The 20,490-nt window shown below is 34.9% G+C and overlaps 1 protein-coding gene across 5 annotated transcripts in view; it reads right to left on the bottom strand.

The window, feature by feature from the left end:
* ATF7IP (activating transcription factor 7 interacting protein) overlaps positions 1-20,490 on the bottom strand; it is a 126,465-nt gene that overhangs the window by 31,459 nt on the left and 74,516 nt on the right. For all 5 annotated transcript variants that reach the window (XM_059082217.2, XM_067008759.1, XM_067008758.1 and 2 more), the window contains 4 exons: positions 16,082-16,147; positions 4,752-4,825; positions 4,113-4,201; positions 638-1,276 (listed from right to left, as the gene is read on the bottom strand). In XM_059082217.2, the coding sequence (XP_058938200.1) occupies positions 638-1,276; positions 4,113-4,201; positions 4,752-4,825; positions 16,082-16,147 (868 nt within the window). The remainder of the gene's footprint in view (positions 1-637; positions 1,277-4,112; positions 4,202-4,751; positions 4,826-16,081; positions 16,148-20,490) is intronic.

Here is a 20,490-nt window from a genome sequence, read left to right as displayed (position 1 = left end):
CAAGTTCTACTTTTTGCAATACTTCAAAGTATGTATACATATGCAAACATAATCATGTAATATGTCATATGGGAAAATATATAAAAGAGAAAAGAAAAAGCAAGCAAACATTCTGTAGTAAATTAAAGAGGGAAGACCTACTTTTAAACCACTCAAATTTGCAAGATATGCATGATGAATGCACAGAGGATTTTTCCAAATGGGTAGGGACGATATGTGGTTTTTATTTTCTTCTTATTAGCATATTATGTCAATTAGATATTTTAAAATATACTTGCTCTATTCAGATATATCTGAAAAATGTATTAGAAAAGTAATTCATAATGCTTGCTACAAAGCCTAAATTAAAAATTTGCACAGATGAGGAAAACTAGTAAAAGATAAATTACAAATGCTAACTTCTCACTCAAAATAAACTCTCTCTCAAATCCCACTGTAACATCATTTCTCTTAGGTAACAAAAAACTTACTAAAAATAATCTCTGTGAAAATTCTATTTACTCTGTTCTTCCAATAATGCTAGTCACTTACACACACACACACACACACACACACACACACACACACACGTGTTCAAATTACCTATGGACTATTAACATGCTTGCATTTCTATTATTAAACCTCCATATTGACTTACCAATTCTTGTGGTGGTAGTGCTGCTCTGTTCTGCAGGAGATGAAGTACTAAAAGCAGAAATTGGAATTTTCATCTGTATAGGGCCTCGATTATTTGATGGACTATAGAGTCCTGATGGGCCTACTGTGGGTAAAGAAGTCCTTGTGGCTTGTACAATAGAGTGCGCTGTTGGAACAGCCTGTACAGCAAGTGTTGTTCCTAATGGTGCAGCACTGGCAGGAGAATTCCTTTGAATACTAGGACTGGGCACAGAAGGAACGTTGTTTGGTTTAGTGGGGTTTGGCAAGGATGGCAAAGATACTGGATTTTTGGTAAGACCACTCATTGTAGGTGGGCTTTGTACAGAAATGAATTCAACGTTGCCAGATGGTTGATTGGTCACTAAAGTCCCTGGATGGCTCTGTAGGAGCTGAGGTTGGGAGGATACGGCAACAGGTACATGCAAAATCACTGGTAAAGACTGTAAAGAGATTGTAGGTTGGGGATTTCCACTAGGCACCTGAGTAGAAGCAACTACTGTAGCTGTGTTGGGTGCAGGAAGAACTGACGTTGCTGTCAGAGAACCCGAAGTCACTGGAGGCTGCAATTTAGGTTGACTACTGACAACTGTTGGAGGAGTGACAAGATTGGTTGAAGATACTATAAAAAGAAAAAAGAAGTCTCAGTTTAAATAGCTATCTTTATCAGCTAAGATAATATAATACAAATTTGATGTATTGCAGTATATACAGTAAAGTCTCTCATAATTAAATTTTTAATTCAAGATTTAAATCCTTGAATTCTTAGATTATCTGTAGAAGCATTTTTGCATCTGTATTTGGTACATTATGAAAACAGCACATGTTTTATGATTAAGGCAGAGGACTGCTATCTCTGTATAAAAAAGAGTCTCTGAAAATTACTATACTTACTTCAGAGTAACTAGCTGGAAAAACAACTAAAAAACATTGAAAACTAGGTAAATGTATAGACAATTTTGAAAGTACATTAAAAATATTATAAATGCCTTAGAACACTGGCAATACATAAACTAGAAAATCTAGAAAGAGTACCATTAATGAATAACAGGTAAACCTGGTGATGGTATTTTGTCATTTGGACAATGTGAAACCTCTATCTGTGGATCAAAAATTTTACTGGATTCCCTGGGGAGGAATTGGTGAGGAGAGGCTGTCTCTATTAACACTCTATTGACATTATGTGATATGGAAAATAGCGTGTTGAAGATGAGAGATGAATTAAGGAGCAGATAACAAAGAGCAGAGAAAATCAAAATGCTTGTCACTGTAGTTTTATAGTCATTTTAGTTCAACCATTTGTGTTTAGTCTCATTTGAACAGGTTTAAAATCAATGACCAAGTTTCTTCTCAATGATTTGTAGTCTTTCCAAAATCATAGGCATGCTAGAGCAGCAATTCTCAAGGTGCAGTCCAGGGAGACACCTGGGGATTACTGAGACCCTTTTAGGAAGTTTGAAATGTCCAAACTATTTCCATAACAATAATAAAACATTATTTGACTTTTTCACTGTGTAGATATTTACAATGATGGAGCAAAAGCAATGGTGAGTAAAACTTTTGATGTCTCAGCATAAAAATCAAGGTAGTCGTATCAAACTTTAATGCACTTTTATCACTGCATTCTTTAACACCACATGTGCACAGTAAAAACCACAAAATCAGTTTCATTTAAGAATGTTCATTATGAAGTAGTAAAAACTACTAATTCTATTAAATCTCAATTCTTGAGTATAGTCTGTCTTAATATTTTATGTGAAGAAATGGGAAGTACACATAAAGCATTACCGCTGCACGCCAAATAAGGATGGCCGGCTCAAGGAAAAGTGCTTGTAAGACTGGCTGAGTTGTAAGCTGAGCTAACAGGCTTTTTTAATGGAAAACCACTTTTACTTGAAAGAATTACAAGCATACTGTGGTTATTCACACTTGGGTACCTGGCAAATATTTTCTTGAAAATAAACCAAATACGGCAGTCACTTCAAAGAAAACGACCAACAGTATTTATTGGCAATAAGAAAATTTGAGTTTTAAAAAACAAAAATTAGAACTTTGGAAAATATGTCTACCTGCCACTGAGGGCATGACAGCTTCCCAAACCTTTAAAGACTTGTCTGAGAAGAACTGATAGTGAAATAAATAAATATGATTGATTTTTTTTTTTTGGCGGTACGCGGGCCTCTCACTGTTGTGGCCTCTCCCATTGCGGAGCACAGGTTCCAGACGCACAGGCCCAGCGGCCGTGGCTCACGGGCCTAGACACTCCGCAGCATGTGGGATTCTTCCCGGACCGGGGCACGAACCCATATCCCCTGCATCGGCAGGCGGACTCTCAACCACTGTGCCACCAGGGAAGCCCCGATATATATGATTTTTAAAATATATATATTTATTAATGAAATGTGTCAACATTTGGAAGACTTAGAAAACTCAGTGAATATTTTCCAAATGATCAATGATATTAGTAAAAGATCCATCCAAGTATAAGACAGACAAATGAATTTTAATGAAAAATTTAGAAAAGTTTATTGGTGTGATTTCTGATTCCACTTTGTAACTAACCTTTAAAAAACGACTACTTGCTGTATCAATGAAGAATATCCACAATTCACTAAAAGGGCTAGGCCTTTTCCAACTACATATTTGTATGAGGCTGAATTTTCTTCACATATTTCAACTATAACAACAAATTGCAACAGATTGAATGCAGATGCAGATATGAGAATCCAGGTTATCTTCAGCCATCTTAATGTTTTAAGTGAGGTATGAAAGAGATTTATAAAAATTTAACACAATAGCACTCTTTTTGCTAATTTTTTTAAAGCTTGGAAAAGAGCTACTTTTCATCAAAACATGTTACTTACGGTTCATAATATAGGTTTGTAATAATTTTTTTTTTTTTTTTTTTTGCGGTATGCGGGCCTCTCACTGTTGTGGCCTCTCCCGTTGCGGAGCACAGGCTCCGGACGCACAGGCTCAGCGGCCATGGCTCACGGGCTTAGTTGCTCCGCGGCATGTGGGATCTTCCCGGACCAGGGCACGAACCCGTGTCTCCTGCATCGGCAGGCGGATTCTCAACCACTGCGCCACCAGGGAAGCCCAGGTTTGTAATAATTTTAAAGTGAATAAACATTAAAAAATTTTGTTTTAATTTTCACCATAGTAAATATCAATTAATACACCCACATAAACAAAGCTCTTTGGATTCTTAATAATTTTTAAGATTATAAGGGGATGTGAAGACACCAAAGTTTGAGAACCACTACAGTATAGATCTGAATTTCTGTATTTTCATGCATATCTGCAATCCTGATTTTTAAATAAACTTTGTGCTTAGCACTCAGTTTTACATAATTGTGCTCAGTTTCTTAGTCCATTTCAACCTCAAAAGAACGTAAGAAAAGAGAACCAAAACCTTCAATTCCTAAGAAAATGTATTTCAGTGTTCAGAACATTACCTGTATTCACAGGGGTTTGAAAGGATGGCGGTGTGCTCTCGCTTATATTTCTTTTGGACTCCAACATCTGTCTCACTGTGTTTGCATTTCTATGAAATATATATACACACAAATGGTCACTTGATATGCCATTCTAGGGGATATCTATTTATGTATAGAGAAAGCAGTGGCCCCTTGGAAAAAAGGGTGGCTAGACTTGGATATTAAAGCATTAAACTGAGAGTGAATGCAGAGAAGCAAAGCCGGCACAAAGATTTTGGAATGCTGGGGTCTACAGCATTAGGGGAGAGTCTTCCTTCTATATTCTATGTCCTCAATACTTTAACCTGAGAACCAAATGTAGGTCCGAATATCTGCACACATTAGATTTTATCACCCCGATGAAAGCATTTCTCAATTACTTAATACTATTTAACACAAGTGGTTAAAGAAAGCCTTATGATAAATTAGCAAAATCAATATCCACAGGTGAACAATTTCAACAAAGCAAAATGGAAGCAAATATACTTAATCCAGTATACCAAACACTTATCTCTACATAAATATACAGAATCACAATCCAAGATTTTTCTGCAAAGAAAATCAGAACCTTGTTCTCTTAATTAAAAACTTGATAAATAGACTGTTTACAGTTCTCACCTGTAGGGCACACTGTTATTGCTGCTGACATCAACTACAGACTTTCCTGGTGATACAGGTGGGTTTGGTGGATTCTGGGGGAGAAAAATACCAAGGTAAAATAAAACCCAATTCACAAGGGATCTTTTAAAATAAGACCTTTAAATGCCTTGTCAATATGTTATCTGTTATTTCTCTAATATAGTGGAAAATCTTACTGAGAAAAAAATTTAAATCTTGGCATTGCCACTTGTTAATAAGGCCCTTACACAAATTACTCAGTCTATTGACACAACTGCTTATCATATGAAAAGTGAATAGAATAATTCTTAAACCTCAATTTTTGATATGAGTAAATAAAATAGAGAATAGGAAAGTAGCTTATATGTTCTGACAGCTCAGTAAACATTAATATGAATCTAAAGAATAACTGGACACTCATTCAATAAATATCTAGTGAATGCCGACTATATATCAGGCAGATCAGGCATGATTACAAGCAGAAACTCAACAAACAAGGTAAGTATTTTTCCCCAGAAGTAACTGATTGCCAATTAAGTGGTATCCTAGGTCACAAATCAAAATTATATTTATAATTTTTGTTTAAAAAATAAATACTTGCCACTATGTGACTTATAATTTCATAAAAAGATGTCCCAATTCTAAACTTCAGAACAAACTAATTTAACCCTTTTCTGCTCCCCAAAACAGGGAATATAGAAAGAGAATTCTAATATTTATATGCTAATTACCATTATTTGGGCCTCCATCATTAATGACACTATCATCATTTATTTCTTAAATTGAGAAAAATAAATAACTCCACTCAAGAGTTAATTAAGTATAATAATACATATAATATTAAACAAAAGGTGGTAAGAGCTTAGGATCACATCAAGCAGATGCCACTAATCACTCTTCTCAACAACAAATATATATTGCTGCTTTTTATAGGACAAAAGGATGATTTTAACCAAACAGTATAGTGTTGTACTAGTTATCTGTTTAGAGGAGACAAAAGATAAAGAATTAAGATAAACTGTTCTAACCTGGCTGTGGACGCAAAAACATTTGAAATAAATAGAAAAACAAATGAAAGTAACACTGTAGTATCACTCGAAAAAGTTTAAAAATTTTAGGGGAAAGAAATGCATCTTCTAACAAGTCTTTGAGTAATTAGTACACTCAAAATAGATAAAATGAAGGTAAACAACATTTCAGGGAAAACAAAAAAGGAGCAGTATAAGCATAATAAATAAGTATAACAGGGCTTAGAGTCATCAGATGGAGGACCTTAAACACTACAGTGTGGTGATATCAGCAAGATGGCAGAATTGGAAATCCTATACCCTCCTTCCCTCATGAAGACAATGATTTAGCAACATAAGAACCAAATTTCACTTGTAAGAAGTCCAGAAACCTGTTGAGAGATTATAGAACCCCAAGTGAAAGCAAGCCCCAAAAGAGATATATTGTAGTGGGTAGGAAAGTCTGCTACTCTTACCTACCATACCCCATACCCTTCCTCGCACAGTGTGGTACAATCAAGAAAAAATTCCCAACAGCTGTCCTGTCCTTTGGGAAGGAAAGAGAAGAGTGGAATTTGCATGCAATATTCTGGCTTTTTGGGGTACTGATAAGGCACTGGCTTCAGTCTCACCTGACTTGGATAAAGCAGCACAAGTTGGATGTCTGGGGACTAGATGAGAACAAAGGTGAACCCCTCGGCTTGGTACCAAAACAGAGAAACTGCAGTAACACAGACAGACAGCAGGGGTAACTCCAATATCATGGCTTGCTAAAGCAGCAGCAAGACTACAATATGGAAAGTAGATACTAGGTGAGGGATGGGAAGTTCCCAAGTAGAAATAGATAAACCTCTTCAGATGGGAGATACATGCACAAGCTCCAAGAAAATGCATCTTTAAAAATAGGTTTGAGAGGACACCAGAGTATCTACCCAGACTGACTAGTAAAGGTCTTCATCTGTATAAAGATATTACAAAAAGATGGGGAGGGTATTTTTTCAAATGCTCTGATTTCAACAAAAGAGAACCAGACATACAAATAAACAGGGAAATATGTATCAATCAAAGAAATAAAATTCCAGAAACTGAAGAAACAGATCTATGAACTACCCAACAAAAAATTCAAAATGAGTAACATTAAGATGCTCAATGAGATAAAAAAGAACAGAAAACGAAATGAAATCAGGAAAACAATGCAAGAAGAAAAAGAAACTTTATAATAGAACCAATAGAAATTCTGAAGCTGAAGAATACAATAACTGAATTGAAACCTTTACTAGAGGGGATCAAGGGCTTCCCTGGTGGCACAGTGGTTGAGAATCCGCCTGCCGATGCAGGGGATACGGGTTCGTGTCCTGGTCCAGGAAGATGCCACATGCCGTGGAGCGGCTGGACCTGTGAGCCATGGCCGCTGAGCCTGCGCGTCTGGAGCCTGTGCTCCGCAACGGGGAGAGGCCACAACAGAGAGGGGCCCACGTAGCACAAAAAAAAAAAAAAAAAAAAATAGAGGGGATCAAAACCAGACTGTATCAAGTAGAATAAAGAATCAGCAAACCTGAAGACAAGTCACTTGAAATTATTGAGTTAGAGCACCAAATAGAAAAAAGAACGAAAAAATTAAAGACAGACTAAGGGATTTATTAGACACCATCAAACGGACCAATATACAAATTTGGGAGACCAAGAATGAGAAGAAAGAAAGTGGGCAGAGAGCCTACTTAAATTATAGCCAGAAACTTACCAAATTTGAGGAAAAAACTGACAAATTCAAGAAAGTGAAAAACTTCCAACTGGAATTAACTCAGAGACCTACACTAAGAAACATTATAGTCAAGCTGTCAAAAGTCACAAAGATTTTAAAAGGAGAAAGAGAAAAACAACCCATCATGTTTAAGGCAGCTCCCATAAGATTATCAATGGTTTTCTCAGCAGAAACCTAGCAGGCTACAAGGGAGTGGACTGACATATTCAAAGTGCTGAAAGAAAAAAACTGCCAAGCAAGAGTACCATAACCAGCAAAACTATCATTAAAAAATGAAGGCAAAATTAATATTTTTCCAGTAAATAAAAAGCTGATGGCATTCATCACCACTAAATCCACCAAACAAGAAATGCTAAAAGGAGTCCTTCAAGTAGAAATGAAAGGACACTAGACAGCAACTTGAAAGCAAATGAAAATATGAAATTCTCTGGTAAGAGTAAATATACAAACAAATGCAGAATCCTGCATTACTATAAAGTTGGTGCAAAAATCACATAATTCTGGCACAGAATTTAAGTATAAAATATAATTGTAAATCTATGTTAAAGTATACACAATACAAAAAGATATAATGCATGGTATCAATAACATAATGTAGTGGGAGGAAAGATGTGACTGAAGTTGTTACTAGTTTAAAATAGGTGTAAACTTAAGATATTTTATGTAATCCCCATGGTAATGACAGAGAAAATACCTATAGAAGATACACACAAAAATGAGAAATGAATTAAAGCACTGACACTACTAATTAAAAAATAAACAAAACACACATGAAGTAAGCAAAAAATGAAGACAGACAAAACAGCTCAAAGACAACAGAAAATATTCAACAAAATGGTAATAATAAGTTTGTCCCTACAATAATTACTTTAAATCCAAATGGATTAAATTCTCCATAGAAAGATATACCCTGGCTTAATGGATTCAATAAAACAACAGCAACAAAACAAAAACAAAAAAAAACACAAGGTCCTGCTATATGCTGTCAACAAGAGGCACACTTTAGGTCTAAAGACACAAACAGGCTGAAAGTAAAAGTAAGGAAAAAGATATCCCATTCAAATGATAAGCAAAACAAAGTAGAGGTGACCATACGTATTTAAGATTAAATGAATTTGAAATCAAAAACTATTACAAGAGACAAAGAAGAACACTATATAATGAAAAGTCAACTGACCAGATATAACATTTATAAATATATATGGACATATCACCTATGCCCCCAAATGTAGGATGTAAAAATCGTGTTTTTTCTACAAAAAACCAGAAACGCCATAATAGTAGGCGTCTTCAGTACATCATTTTATATAATAGATAGATGTTCCAGACAGAAAATCAGTTAAGGAATCCCTAGAAATGAACAAGACTAAAGATCAAACAGAAAAATGTAGAAATTTTCACCCAACACACATTCTCCTCAAGAACACACAGAACTATCTCCAGTATAGATCATATATTAGGTCACAAAATGAGCCCAAACACATTTAAAACAATGAAAACCATACCAAATATCTTTGTGAATCACAATGGAATAAAACTTGAAATCAACATCATAAGGAAAATGGAAAAAAGTCACAAATATGTGGAAAACTTTTAAAAATCCAGTGAGTAAAATAAGAAATCACAATGGATACTAGAGAATATCTGAGATATACATAAACAAAAACACAACATACTAAATTTACGGGAAAATTGATGCAGCAAAAGTAGTACTAAGAGAAAAGTTTGTGGTGGTAAATGCTTACAAAAAAAAAAAAAAAACCACCTCAAATCAACAGCCTAACTTTACACCTCAAGGATCTAGAAAAGAAAAAAACAAGCTGAACTCCAAGTTATAAGAAGAAAGGAAACAATAAAGATTACAGGGCTTCCCTGGTGGCGCAGTGCTTGAGAGTCCGCCTGCCGATGCAGGGGACATGGGTTCGTGCCCCGGTCCAGGAAGATCCCACATGCCGCGGAGCGGCTGGGCCCGTGAGCCATGGCCGCTGAGCCTGCATGTCCGGAGGCTGCGCTCCGCAACGGGACAGGCCACAACAGTGAGAGGCCCGTGTACCACAAAAAAGCAAAACAAAACAAAAAACAAAGATTACTGCAGAAATAAATGACATAGAGAATACAAAATCAATAGAAAAAAATTTAAAATTGGCAAAACCTTATCTAGATTACCTAAGAAAAAAGAAAGAAGGCATAAATAAACAAAATCATAAATGAAACAGGAGGCATTATAACTGATGTCATGGAAAGAGAAGGATCATAAGACACTACTGTGGCAACAAATTGGATAATCTAGAAGAAATGGATAAATTCCTAGAAATACGCAACCTACTAAGACTGAATAAAGAAGAAATTAACTTGAACAGACCTAAACAAGTACAGAGATTGAATCAGTAATCAAAAACATCCTAACAACCAAAAAAGTCAAGTACCAGATGGCTTCACTGGAGAATTTACCAGACATTTAAAGAAAATCAACATCAGCCCTTCTCAACTCTTCCAAAAAATTGAAGTGGAGGGAACACTCCCAAACTCAATTTATGAAGACCACATCATCCAGATACCAAAGCCAAAGACACCAAAATAAAAGAAAATTACAGGCTTATATTCCTGATAAAAATATATACAAAAATTCTCAACAAAATGCTAGCATATAAAATTCATCAGCACATTAAAAAGAATTATACAACATGGCCAAGTAGGATTTATCCCTGGAATACAAGGATAGCTCAACATATGAAAAACAATCAACATAATACTCCACATTAAAAGAATAAAGGGAAAAAGAAACCACATGATCTTCTCAACTGTTGCAGAAAAAGCATTTGACAAAATTCAACACCTTCTCATGATAAAAACACTCGACAAGTTAGGAAACTACCTCAATATTAAAAAGACCATATGTCAAAAGCCCATAGCTAATATCATACTCAATGGTGAATAACTGAAAGCTTTCCCTCTAAGATAAGGAACAAGGTAAGTTTGCCCTCTCTCACCAATTTCTTCAACATGGCACTGGAAGGGCCTCACAAAAGCAATTAAGCAAGAAAAATAAATAAAAGGCAGCCAAATCAAAAGGAGTAAAAGTATCACTGTTCACAGATGACATCTTATATTTAGATAACCCTAAAGAGGCCACACACACACGAAAAAGTCTGAATAAATGAATTCAGCAATGCTACAGGATAGAAAATCAACACGAAAAATCACTTACATGTGGAATCTAAAAACTAAGACAAACTAGTGAATATAACAAAAAAGAAACAGACTCATAGATATAGAGAACAAACTAGTGGATACCAGTGAGGAGAGGAAAGGGGAGAGGGTCAAGATAGGGATAGGAGATTAAAAGGCACAAACTATTATGTATAAAATAAATAAGCTACAAGGATATATTGTACAGCTCAGGGAATATAGCCAATATTTCATAACAACTATAAAGGGAGTATAACTTTTAAAAATTGTGAATCACTATGATGTACACCTGAGATTTATATAATATTGTAAATAAACTATACCTCAACAACAAAAAAGAAATCCAATGTCTATATACAAACAATGAGCAATCTGAGAAAGAAATTAAGACAATAATGCCATTACAATATCACTAGAAAAAATAAAATATTTAGGAGCAAACTTAACCAAGACAGTAAAAGACCTTTACACTGAAAACTACAAAACCTTGTTGAAAGAAATAAAAGACACAAATAAATGGAAAGACATATTCGTGGGGATTGAAAGACTTAATATTGTTAAAATGTCCATCTTATTCAAAGCGGTCAAAAGTTTCAATGCAATCCCAACCAAAATCCCTGTCATTTTTTGCAGAACTAGGAAAAAGCATCCTAAAATTCATATGGAATCTCAAGAAACCCTGAACTGCCAAAACAAACTGAAAAAAGAACAATGCTGAAGGCTTCATACCTCCTGATTTTAAAAGCTACGGTAATCAAAACAGTTTGGTGCTGAAATATAGACAGACACATAGAGCTGTGAAACAGAATAGAGATCCCAGAAATAAACTCTTATATATACACTCAAATGATGTTCTACTAGGGTGCCAAGGCTACACAATGGGGAAATGACAGTCTTTTAACAAATGGTGTGAAAACTGGATATCCAAATGCAAAAGAATGAAGTTAGACCATTAAACCATACACAAGAATTTATTCCAAATGGATTAAAGACCTAAATGTAAAACCTAAAACTATGAAATTCCTAAGAGAAAGCATAGGGGGAAGCTTCATGACAGTGCATTTGGCACCGATTTCTTGGATCAAAGCAAAGGCAACAAAAACATAAAAAGACAAAGGAGATTACATCAAACAAAATTTTCTGCACATGAAAGGAAACAATCAACAGAGTGAAAAAGAAACCTATGGAATGGGAGAAAATAAGTGCAAATCATGTATCTGGTAAGGCGTTAATATCCAGAACATATAAAGAACTCCTACAACTTAACAACTAAAATACAAGTAACCAGATTTTAAAATGGCCAAAGGCCCTGAATAAACATTTCTCCAAAGAAAATATGCAAAATGACCAACAAGCATATGAAAAGATGCTCAGCATCACTAATTAGAGAAATGCAAAACAAAACCACATTGAGATACAGCCTCACATCTATTAGGGGAGTCACTATCACAAAACAGAAAAAAACAAGTGTTGGCAAGAATATACAGAAATTGGAACCCTTGTGTCCTGCTGATGGGAACGTAACATGGTGTGGCTGCTAAAGAAAAGTCTGGAGGATCCTCAAAAAAATAATCACAGAATTACCATATGACCCAGCAATTTCACTTCTGGGTATATATATCCAAGACTTTGATCTCAAAGAGGTCAAAGAGGTCACACCAATGTTCATTGCAGCATTATTCGTAAGAGCCAGGAGTTGAAAGCAGCCCAAATATCCATCAATAAATAAATGGATAAAGAAAATGTGGTATATACATACAATGGAGTATTATTCAGCCTTAAAAAAGGAAATCCTGTCACATGCTGTAACACAGATGAACCATGACGACATAATGTTTTGTGAAATAAGGTAGTCACAAAACAACAAATACTGTGTGACTGCACTTATGAGATATGTAGAGTAGTCAAAATCATGGAAACAAAGTAGAACAATAGTTTCCAGGAGTTAAAGGGGAGGGGAAATGGGAGTTGTTCTGTGGGTACAGTTTCAGTTTTGCAAGATGAAAAATTTCTGGAGATCTGTTACACAACAATGTTAATAACACAGGTAACACTACTGAGTTGTAGAGTTAAAAATGGTAAATTTTACGTTAACTATTTCTATCATAATTAAAGTAAAAAGAATTTAAAATATTTTTAATAAAAAAATTGAAATGTAGGATTTAGATTCAATCTAAAATTTGAGAATCAATTATAAGTCATTGATTTTCATAGATAAAGGATGAGAAATATCTTGATATTTATTTTACAGTAAAAAACTAGAGGGCTTCCCTGGTGGCGCAGTGCTTGAGAGTCCGCCTGCCGATGCAGGGGACATGGGTTCGTGCCCCGGTCCAGGAAGATCCTGCGCTCCGCAGTGGGAGAGGCCACAACAGTGAGAGGCCCGTGTACCACAAAAAAACAAAAACAAACAAACAAAAAAAACTAGAAAGGATGAAAGTTAAAGATATCAGTCATAGAGCAGTAAAATAGATTAGGTTATGCGTGTGGTCTTAATAGCAAACTGCCTATGAGGATTTTCTATTCTTTCAGAAATTAACAGAAAATGTTTTAAGACAAACCTGAATAGTGGGGTTCACTACTAACTGGTTAATATCAAAGAACCAAGGAACAAATCTAAATAGAAGAAAAGCATCTGAAGTATCATTGTTTGTTTAGTTATTTTCGTAAGGGGGATAAAGTTCTAAACATTCTTTCTATATGTCTTATTTTTACAACACAGCAAGACACAGATGTAAAAGTACAGTGGATACCATAATTAAAGGGAATTAAACATGAAAGTACAAAATCTTTGAAATTTCTACAAATCTCTCTCACAAGAAGAAAACATTAACAAGAATGAGTTAGAAAGATGTCCAAGTTTTGAAATTTAAAATTGGCCTTATTCACAAACTAAAGAAGGAAGGAACAAAATTTGAAAAACTGAATACTACACCTTAACATTTCCTTCAAGTGCCACACATACTAACTGTCCAAATTAATCTTTTCCAATCTTTAGGAATTACCCAGTATTTGTCCATGTTTCCATACCAGTTGTAGCCCTTCAAGACAAACTTTTCAGGGATTGTAATATTTTCATTTTTATTCCTTAAGGTCTCTGCCTATCTTCTTTAACTAACAAACAAGACTTGGAAAGTAGCTCTGAGAACAAATTTGATATGCATAAACACTGGAAAAGTACATGGTGGGCAGCACTGTTTAGTTCAGACACAGGATGAGAGGAAAAAATGGAAATTCATATTGCACAAAACAATGGAAAAATTTCAAACCCCTATATTTGGTTGATGCATAGCAAATAAAGGTTAAACAAAGATTTATACCAATTTTCTAATACAAGAAATAAAACAGCTTAGTTTTTATACTGTGACAAAAAAACAAAGCTGAGAAAGTGGAGTTTAAAATCAGAGAATTAATTACATCATCAAAGAGGACCATAATTAAAAAATCTTTGGCTGTGGCCAAATGAGGGTTTGATGAGACTAGCCTGTGTAAACAAAGATAAAAACTATCAGTTGTTCAAGGAAAGAGAGAAATCGGAGCTTAAAAAGTTTACTTAAAAGAATACGGAGATGCAGAACAGATTAGTAGTTGCCAGGGTACAGGGAGTGAGGGTAGGGTTAAAGCAAGGTTGAAAAGAACAGCATGAGGGAGTCCCTTTATGGTGAGGGAACAGTTCTGTATCTTGATGGTGGTGGTAAGTTATATAAATCTATACATGAGATCAAACTGCGTAGAAACACAGACACACACAATTAATTCGTGTAAAAACTGGTGGAAACTGGTATGGTTTACAAAACTATTTAGTAGAATTGTACTAATTTCTTGGTATTGATATTGTACTACAATTATAGAATATTTCACCATTGGGGGAAGCTGAGTGAAGGGTTCATAGAAGTCTACATATTATTGTTGCATCTTCCTGTGTATATATCATTATTTCAAAATAAAGTTTGTTTTAAAAAGTCAAGTAGGGCTTCCCTGGTAGCGCAGTGGTTGAGAGTTCGCCTGCCGATGCAGGGGACACGGGTTCGTGCCCCGGTCCAGGAAGATCCCACATGCCACGGAGCGGCTGGACCCATGAGCCATGGCCGCTGGGCCTGCGCGTCCGGAGCCTGTGCTCCGCAACGGGAGAGGCCGCGGCAGTGAAAGGCCCGCGTACCAAAAAAAAAAAAAAAAAAAGTCAAGTAAAGAAGATTTGAAAATGATTCAAGACAGAAAAATCCTACAGTAATAATAACTATTACTGAAATAATTATTATTGGCAATTACTATGTCCCAGGCAATGGAGATATCAAGACACAAAGAAAGGTAACTTGCTCAAATGATTAAAAAAAAAAAGAGGTGGAAAAGAAAGAAATTCAACTAAAAACAATACTGCAATGTACAAGTGCTATACTAAAAATACATATTACTGAATAACTAAGAAAACAACAAAAGCGAAAGTGTGACTACAGACTACAGTTTGTGTGCTATACTATGATGCTTAGACTAAACTACACGGGGGGAAAAAGGAAGAGGAGAACCAGGCTACTTGAGGCAGTGTAATACTAAAACATTTTGGAGGAAATAATAGTCTAGACTAGGACACTAGCAAGTACAGGCATACCTTGTTTTATTGCACTTCACATTTTTTACAAATTGAAGGGTTTGTGGCAACGTGGGTCAAGCAAGTCTATAGGTACCATTCACGTACCTATAGGTACCTATAGGTACCATTTTTCTAACAGTATTTCCTCACTTTGCATCTCTGTGTCACATTTTTTGGTAATTCTTGCAATATTTCAATATTTTATATTATTATTATATTGCTATGGTGATCTGTGATCAGTGATTTTGACATTACTGTCATTGTTTTTTGTTTTGTATTTCTTAATTAAGGTATGTACATTGTTTTTTTAGACACAATGCCATTGCTCACTTAATAGACTATAGTGTAGCATAAACATAACTTTTACTTTTTTTTTTAATGAAAAATTTTTTTACAAATTTGTGACTCGCTTTATTGCAATAATCACTTTACTGCATTGATCTGGAACTGAACCTGCAATATCTCCAAGGCATGCCTGTATGTAAAAAGAGAAACATGGTAAGGCAAATCCCCAAAACATAATTTTAAAGATGGATAGAAAATACAATTTCAAGAATGCCTTATATAAACAGATTAATATGTACTGATGTATGAAAACAGTGAGGATTAGAAATGGTTAATAATTAGTTCTAGAGCAGCAGCTCCGGAAACAACATGCAGGAAGTGCACAGTATGAAAGCAAATTTCAGACCTGTAATAAAGAAAGAGTTTCCTCCTAAATCAGCACTTCCTAATATTACCACTTAAGGCTAAATATTAATTATGCAAGAATAGAAATTCTTACTTCTTGTCTTTTCTTAAGATCTTCTTTGGCTGCTCCAAAGCGTTTGGTTAACCTGGCTATCTTGGCCTAAAAAGAGCAAAAATGAGACAGAAATCAAATGGCATTATAGTATTAAAAAGAAACCCATGCATACATAACAAGAAACCCACAGGTAACAGGATCCTCAGAAGATAGCAAACAGCAAAGAAAATAAGGCAAGTTGACTGTAAAACATATATTTGAAAAATACAGAAAATCATAACAAAAATGTAAACACTCTTAATTTTATAAGATTGGCTTTTTTCCTCCTTGAACTGTGGACGTTTGCTCACAAACCAGTATATTTCTGAATATGTGTGCTTGCGTTTGTTATTTTTTAACACAGTTGTAACCACACTTAATTTTTTCACTGAGAAGTGTATATTAAGCATATCTATAAATCCCTTACTGATAGTACATATGAGTATATGTATAATATAATGAATCATTAGTTATACAGTCTCTTTCCTACTGGATGTGTTCAATTGTTTCTTAACTAACTGCTGTAGTCAAATAACATGCAACTAATAATTTTGTTCTCTCAGATTACTTACTTAAGCTACATTCACAGAGGTGGAATTCCTGAGACAGAGTATATTTTTAAGGCTCTTATCTAAATGCTTTTCAGACAGGCTTTGTTAATTTACACTTTCAATAGCAATGTATAAAAATGTTCACATGATATTACTCTTTGAAGCATTTAATTTCATATTGTGTTAACCTTTAATAAACTGACAAAAATGTTACCTTCTTAGTGCTAACATTTGTCAGTGAGATTATTTTATTAATCATTTGTACTGCTTATTAAACACTGCCTGATCACATATTATGCCCACATACATATTGATAAAAATTTAATACCAGAGGCAGAAAGGAAAAAAATAGAAAAATTACCCCATCACCACATGAATATTTTCTTTGTATTTATTTCCTTTAAGTCTTTTACTAAGGCATTGCTATGATACTCAATTGTTTTTCTTGTTGCTACAGCTGTCATTTTATGATAAATATATTTTTAAGAATTTTAAACTTCTGAGTGCATTCATGAGGCCTGCCTAAGGAAGTGCTCTTCCAGATAATTTCAATTAGCCAATACAATCATATCATAAAAAGAAAATATTATTTACTTTTAAAACCTTCTTTCCCAAAATAGTCACTTCTAAAGGAGACCCCAAAACTTTAAAAGTATTCAAGTCCACCGATATGGGCTAGGCAATCAATTACCTATGACTCCCAAGGTGAAGATTTTCCTCAGGACTTAATTATTTATGCATATTATTAACACCTAAGGACATGTGCAGCACAATTTTTAAAATTCTTAATATGGATTTACCTTCCTGTGACTAAAATATTTCAAGTAATTTTTTCAAGAAAGGTATATGAGAAAGTATTTTCTGTACTCCAACTTAAACAAGAATGTCTTTCAGGGCTTCCCTGGTGGCGCAGTGGTTGAGAATCCGCCTGCCGATGCAGGGGACACGGGTTTGTGCCCCGGTCTGGGAAGATCCCACATACCACGGAGCTGCTGGGCCCGTGAGCCATGGCCGCTGAGCCTGCGCGTCCGGAGCCTGTGCCCCGCAACGGGAGAGGCCACAACAGTGAGAGGCCTGTGTACCACCAAAAAAAAAAAAAAAAAAAGAATGTCTTTCATTTTTTTCTTTTGGCAGGCTACCTGGTAGGTATTCTATAAATTGCATAATATGTACAGTATTATTATTTGCCCTTAAAAACAAAAGCAAATTTAAAACATTATTTTGTAGATGTTATATATGGGGAGAGGTCTAGAAGAATAAACACCAAAGCTAATGGTGGTTACTTCTGGAGACTATGATTGGCAGGCAGTGTAAAGAGAGCTTCAATTTCATGTCATATACACCTATAGTATTCAAATATTTCTTTAAAATAATTTTTTATCACTTCAAAATTTAAACTACTGGCAGAGGAAAAAAATAACAAAATTTAGACACAGACATGCTTTCTTCTGCCATTTAATATTATAAAAAAGAAATCAAAGAGCAGACTTTTTGTGTTGTTTTAATCTAGGGAAACTACACTTTTCAAATTATAACTCAAAATATCTGTCATAATATGTCTAAGATTGGGTCTCTTTTTCTAGCAAGTATTCTGTGAGATCTTTTAAAAACTCTATAAACAAGTCATTTTTTTCTTGAAGGAAGGTAATATTCTATTACTATATCTTTGATTACTACTACTATTTCATTTGCTCTTGGCTTCTTAGGCATATCTATCATTTCTTGTATAATGGCACAATGGTACCTGTTTAAAAGTTGCATAAATTGTTGGGATTCAGACACACTGGGGCCTTGTTTAGCAAACTACGCAAACCAAGAATTTCTTTGTTATGTACCAAGGAATATCTCAGGAAGTAATTCTGTGTGCAAAAAAAAAAGTAATCGTATATCATTTGCCTAATAACAAATATTAGCACTCAAAAAAGCTAGTGAATAAGCAAACACATGGTATTCATTATTCAAAACTCTCTCTTGGATTAGGCAGCCACAGATTTACTCGCTGAGGGAGGTGAGTGGGAGGAGAGACTGAAAGAAAAAACTGAAAAAGCTATTTTCAGTTAAAACTACTTAAAATGGCATTTTATAAATCATAACCAATGGAACATTGGATTCCAGAGTGTATTGACGGCTTTTCCATTAAAAATCCAGTTGAAATTTTGAGTATCCTGAATTTGCATAGTGATTTGAGAGGAATCAAGTCTTCCTATCCAGGAACATGGTACATCACTGTTGACTCATGTTTTCTTTTTGTTTCTGTTTTCTTCATAATGGTCTTGAAATTTTGTTTTTTGGTTTATTCTTAAGTATTTTCTTATTTTTATATGTCTAACATATGTGAAACCTTTTTCTCATTACAATTTCCCTGGTAATTGTAACAACAACAACTGGTTGTTGCTGATGTACAGCAAGGCTACTAGAATAGGTTTTCCTTTTATCAGTTAGTTGCTAAGCATTACAGTTTATCATTTACCATTATTACTCTTCATTCCCTTTTTTCTGTTTTTATTTTATTGCCCTGTCACCAAGTTCTAAATAGCAGCACAGATAAGGCATCCTTGTCCTATTCTCAACTCTAATGGAAATATTTCCAAAGATCCACTATTAAATATTTATAGCAGGTTTCTGATAATCTTTATGAGATTTAAGGTACTTCCCTATTTTTTCCAACAGCTGGTCAGTTTTAGCAAATCCTCCTTGTTTGGTATCTACTAAGATGATCACACAATTTACATCCTTCTTCTGTTAGTACAGTGAAATATAATGGTTAATATTGAACCAGCCTTACATTCATGAGAGAAATCAATGCTGGAAAATAAAACTGGCCTATATTTGTTCTTTTCTTATGCCACAGAATTCCACAGTTGGGTGTGCTTCTTAAAATGAGGCCTCATCTTTTCCTATACTCTGGAAGTGTTTATATGAGAAGTGAATTACCTGTTCCTCAAATGTTTGTCAGAACTTCTGGCAAGGCTTTGGGGTCTAATGATTTTTTCAGAAACAGATCTTTCACTACAAGTGACTACAATTTTAACAGAGTTCCTCATAATTTTCAGCTTTCTACTTTCTTCTTAGATAAAATGGACTTCAGAGGTATAAGGTTGTATATAATAATGTTCTCTTACTTAAAGAATCTCCTCTAGGGCTTCCCTGGTGGCGCAGTGGTTGAGAATCCGCCTGCCGATGCAGGGGACACGGGTTCGTGCCCCGGTCCGGGAAGATCCCACATGCCGCAGAGCGGCTGGGCCCGTGAGCCATGGCCGCCGAGCCTGTGCGTCCGGAGCCTGCGCTCCTCAATGGGAGAGGCCACAACAGTGAGAGGCCCACGTACCACAAAAAAAAAAAAAAAAAAAAAAAAAAAAAAGAATCTCCTCTAGATCTTTATTTCTTGCCTTTTTGAATCCTTATACAGTTTATTTGTAGATCAAAAATGTATCTACTTTTAAGGCTTTTCAATAAGCTTTTGTCTTTATTGCTCAATCTTCAAAAAGGGTCGGCTTTTTTGCTATTTCTATTAACTCCTTCCTACTTCTCTGGGTTTTAGTTTGTTATTGCTATTTTTCCCTAGCAAAGGAGATGCACATATAATGCTTTTTTATTTTTGTTAGTAATAAATTAAAGTTTTAAATTTCCCTTTGAATACTGCATCAGCTTTAACTTACAAGTTTTAATATGTAATGTATTATTATAGTTCTGACCTAAAGAGTTGAGAATGTTCATTTTAAAATTCCTCTTTGTAATTATCTGGAAGTATATTTTGGGGGAAGGTACCATCTGGGAGAGGAGAAAAGCTAAATATTTGTCGATAATTTCCAATTTTATTACATAGTTACTACTGAATCCACAACAAATGATGGTGGT

The sequence above is a fragment of the Kogia breviceps genome, chromosome 12 (genome assembly GCF_026419965.1).
Source record: "Kogia breviceps isolate mKogBre1 chromosome 12, mKogBre1 haplotype 1, whole genome shotgun sequence".
Classification (NCBI taxonomy): Eukaryota; Metazoa; Chordata; class Mammalia; order Artiodactyla; family Physeteridae; genus Kogia; species Kogia breviceps.
The sequence above is the reverse complement of the archived record's forward strand: the minus strand, read 5'-3'. Positions and strand labels throughout refer to the sequence as shown.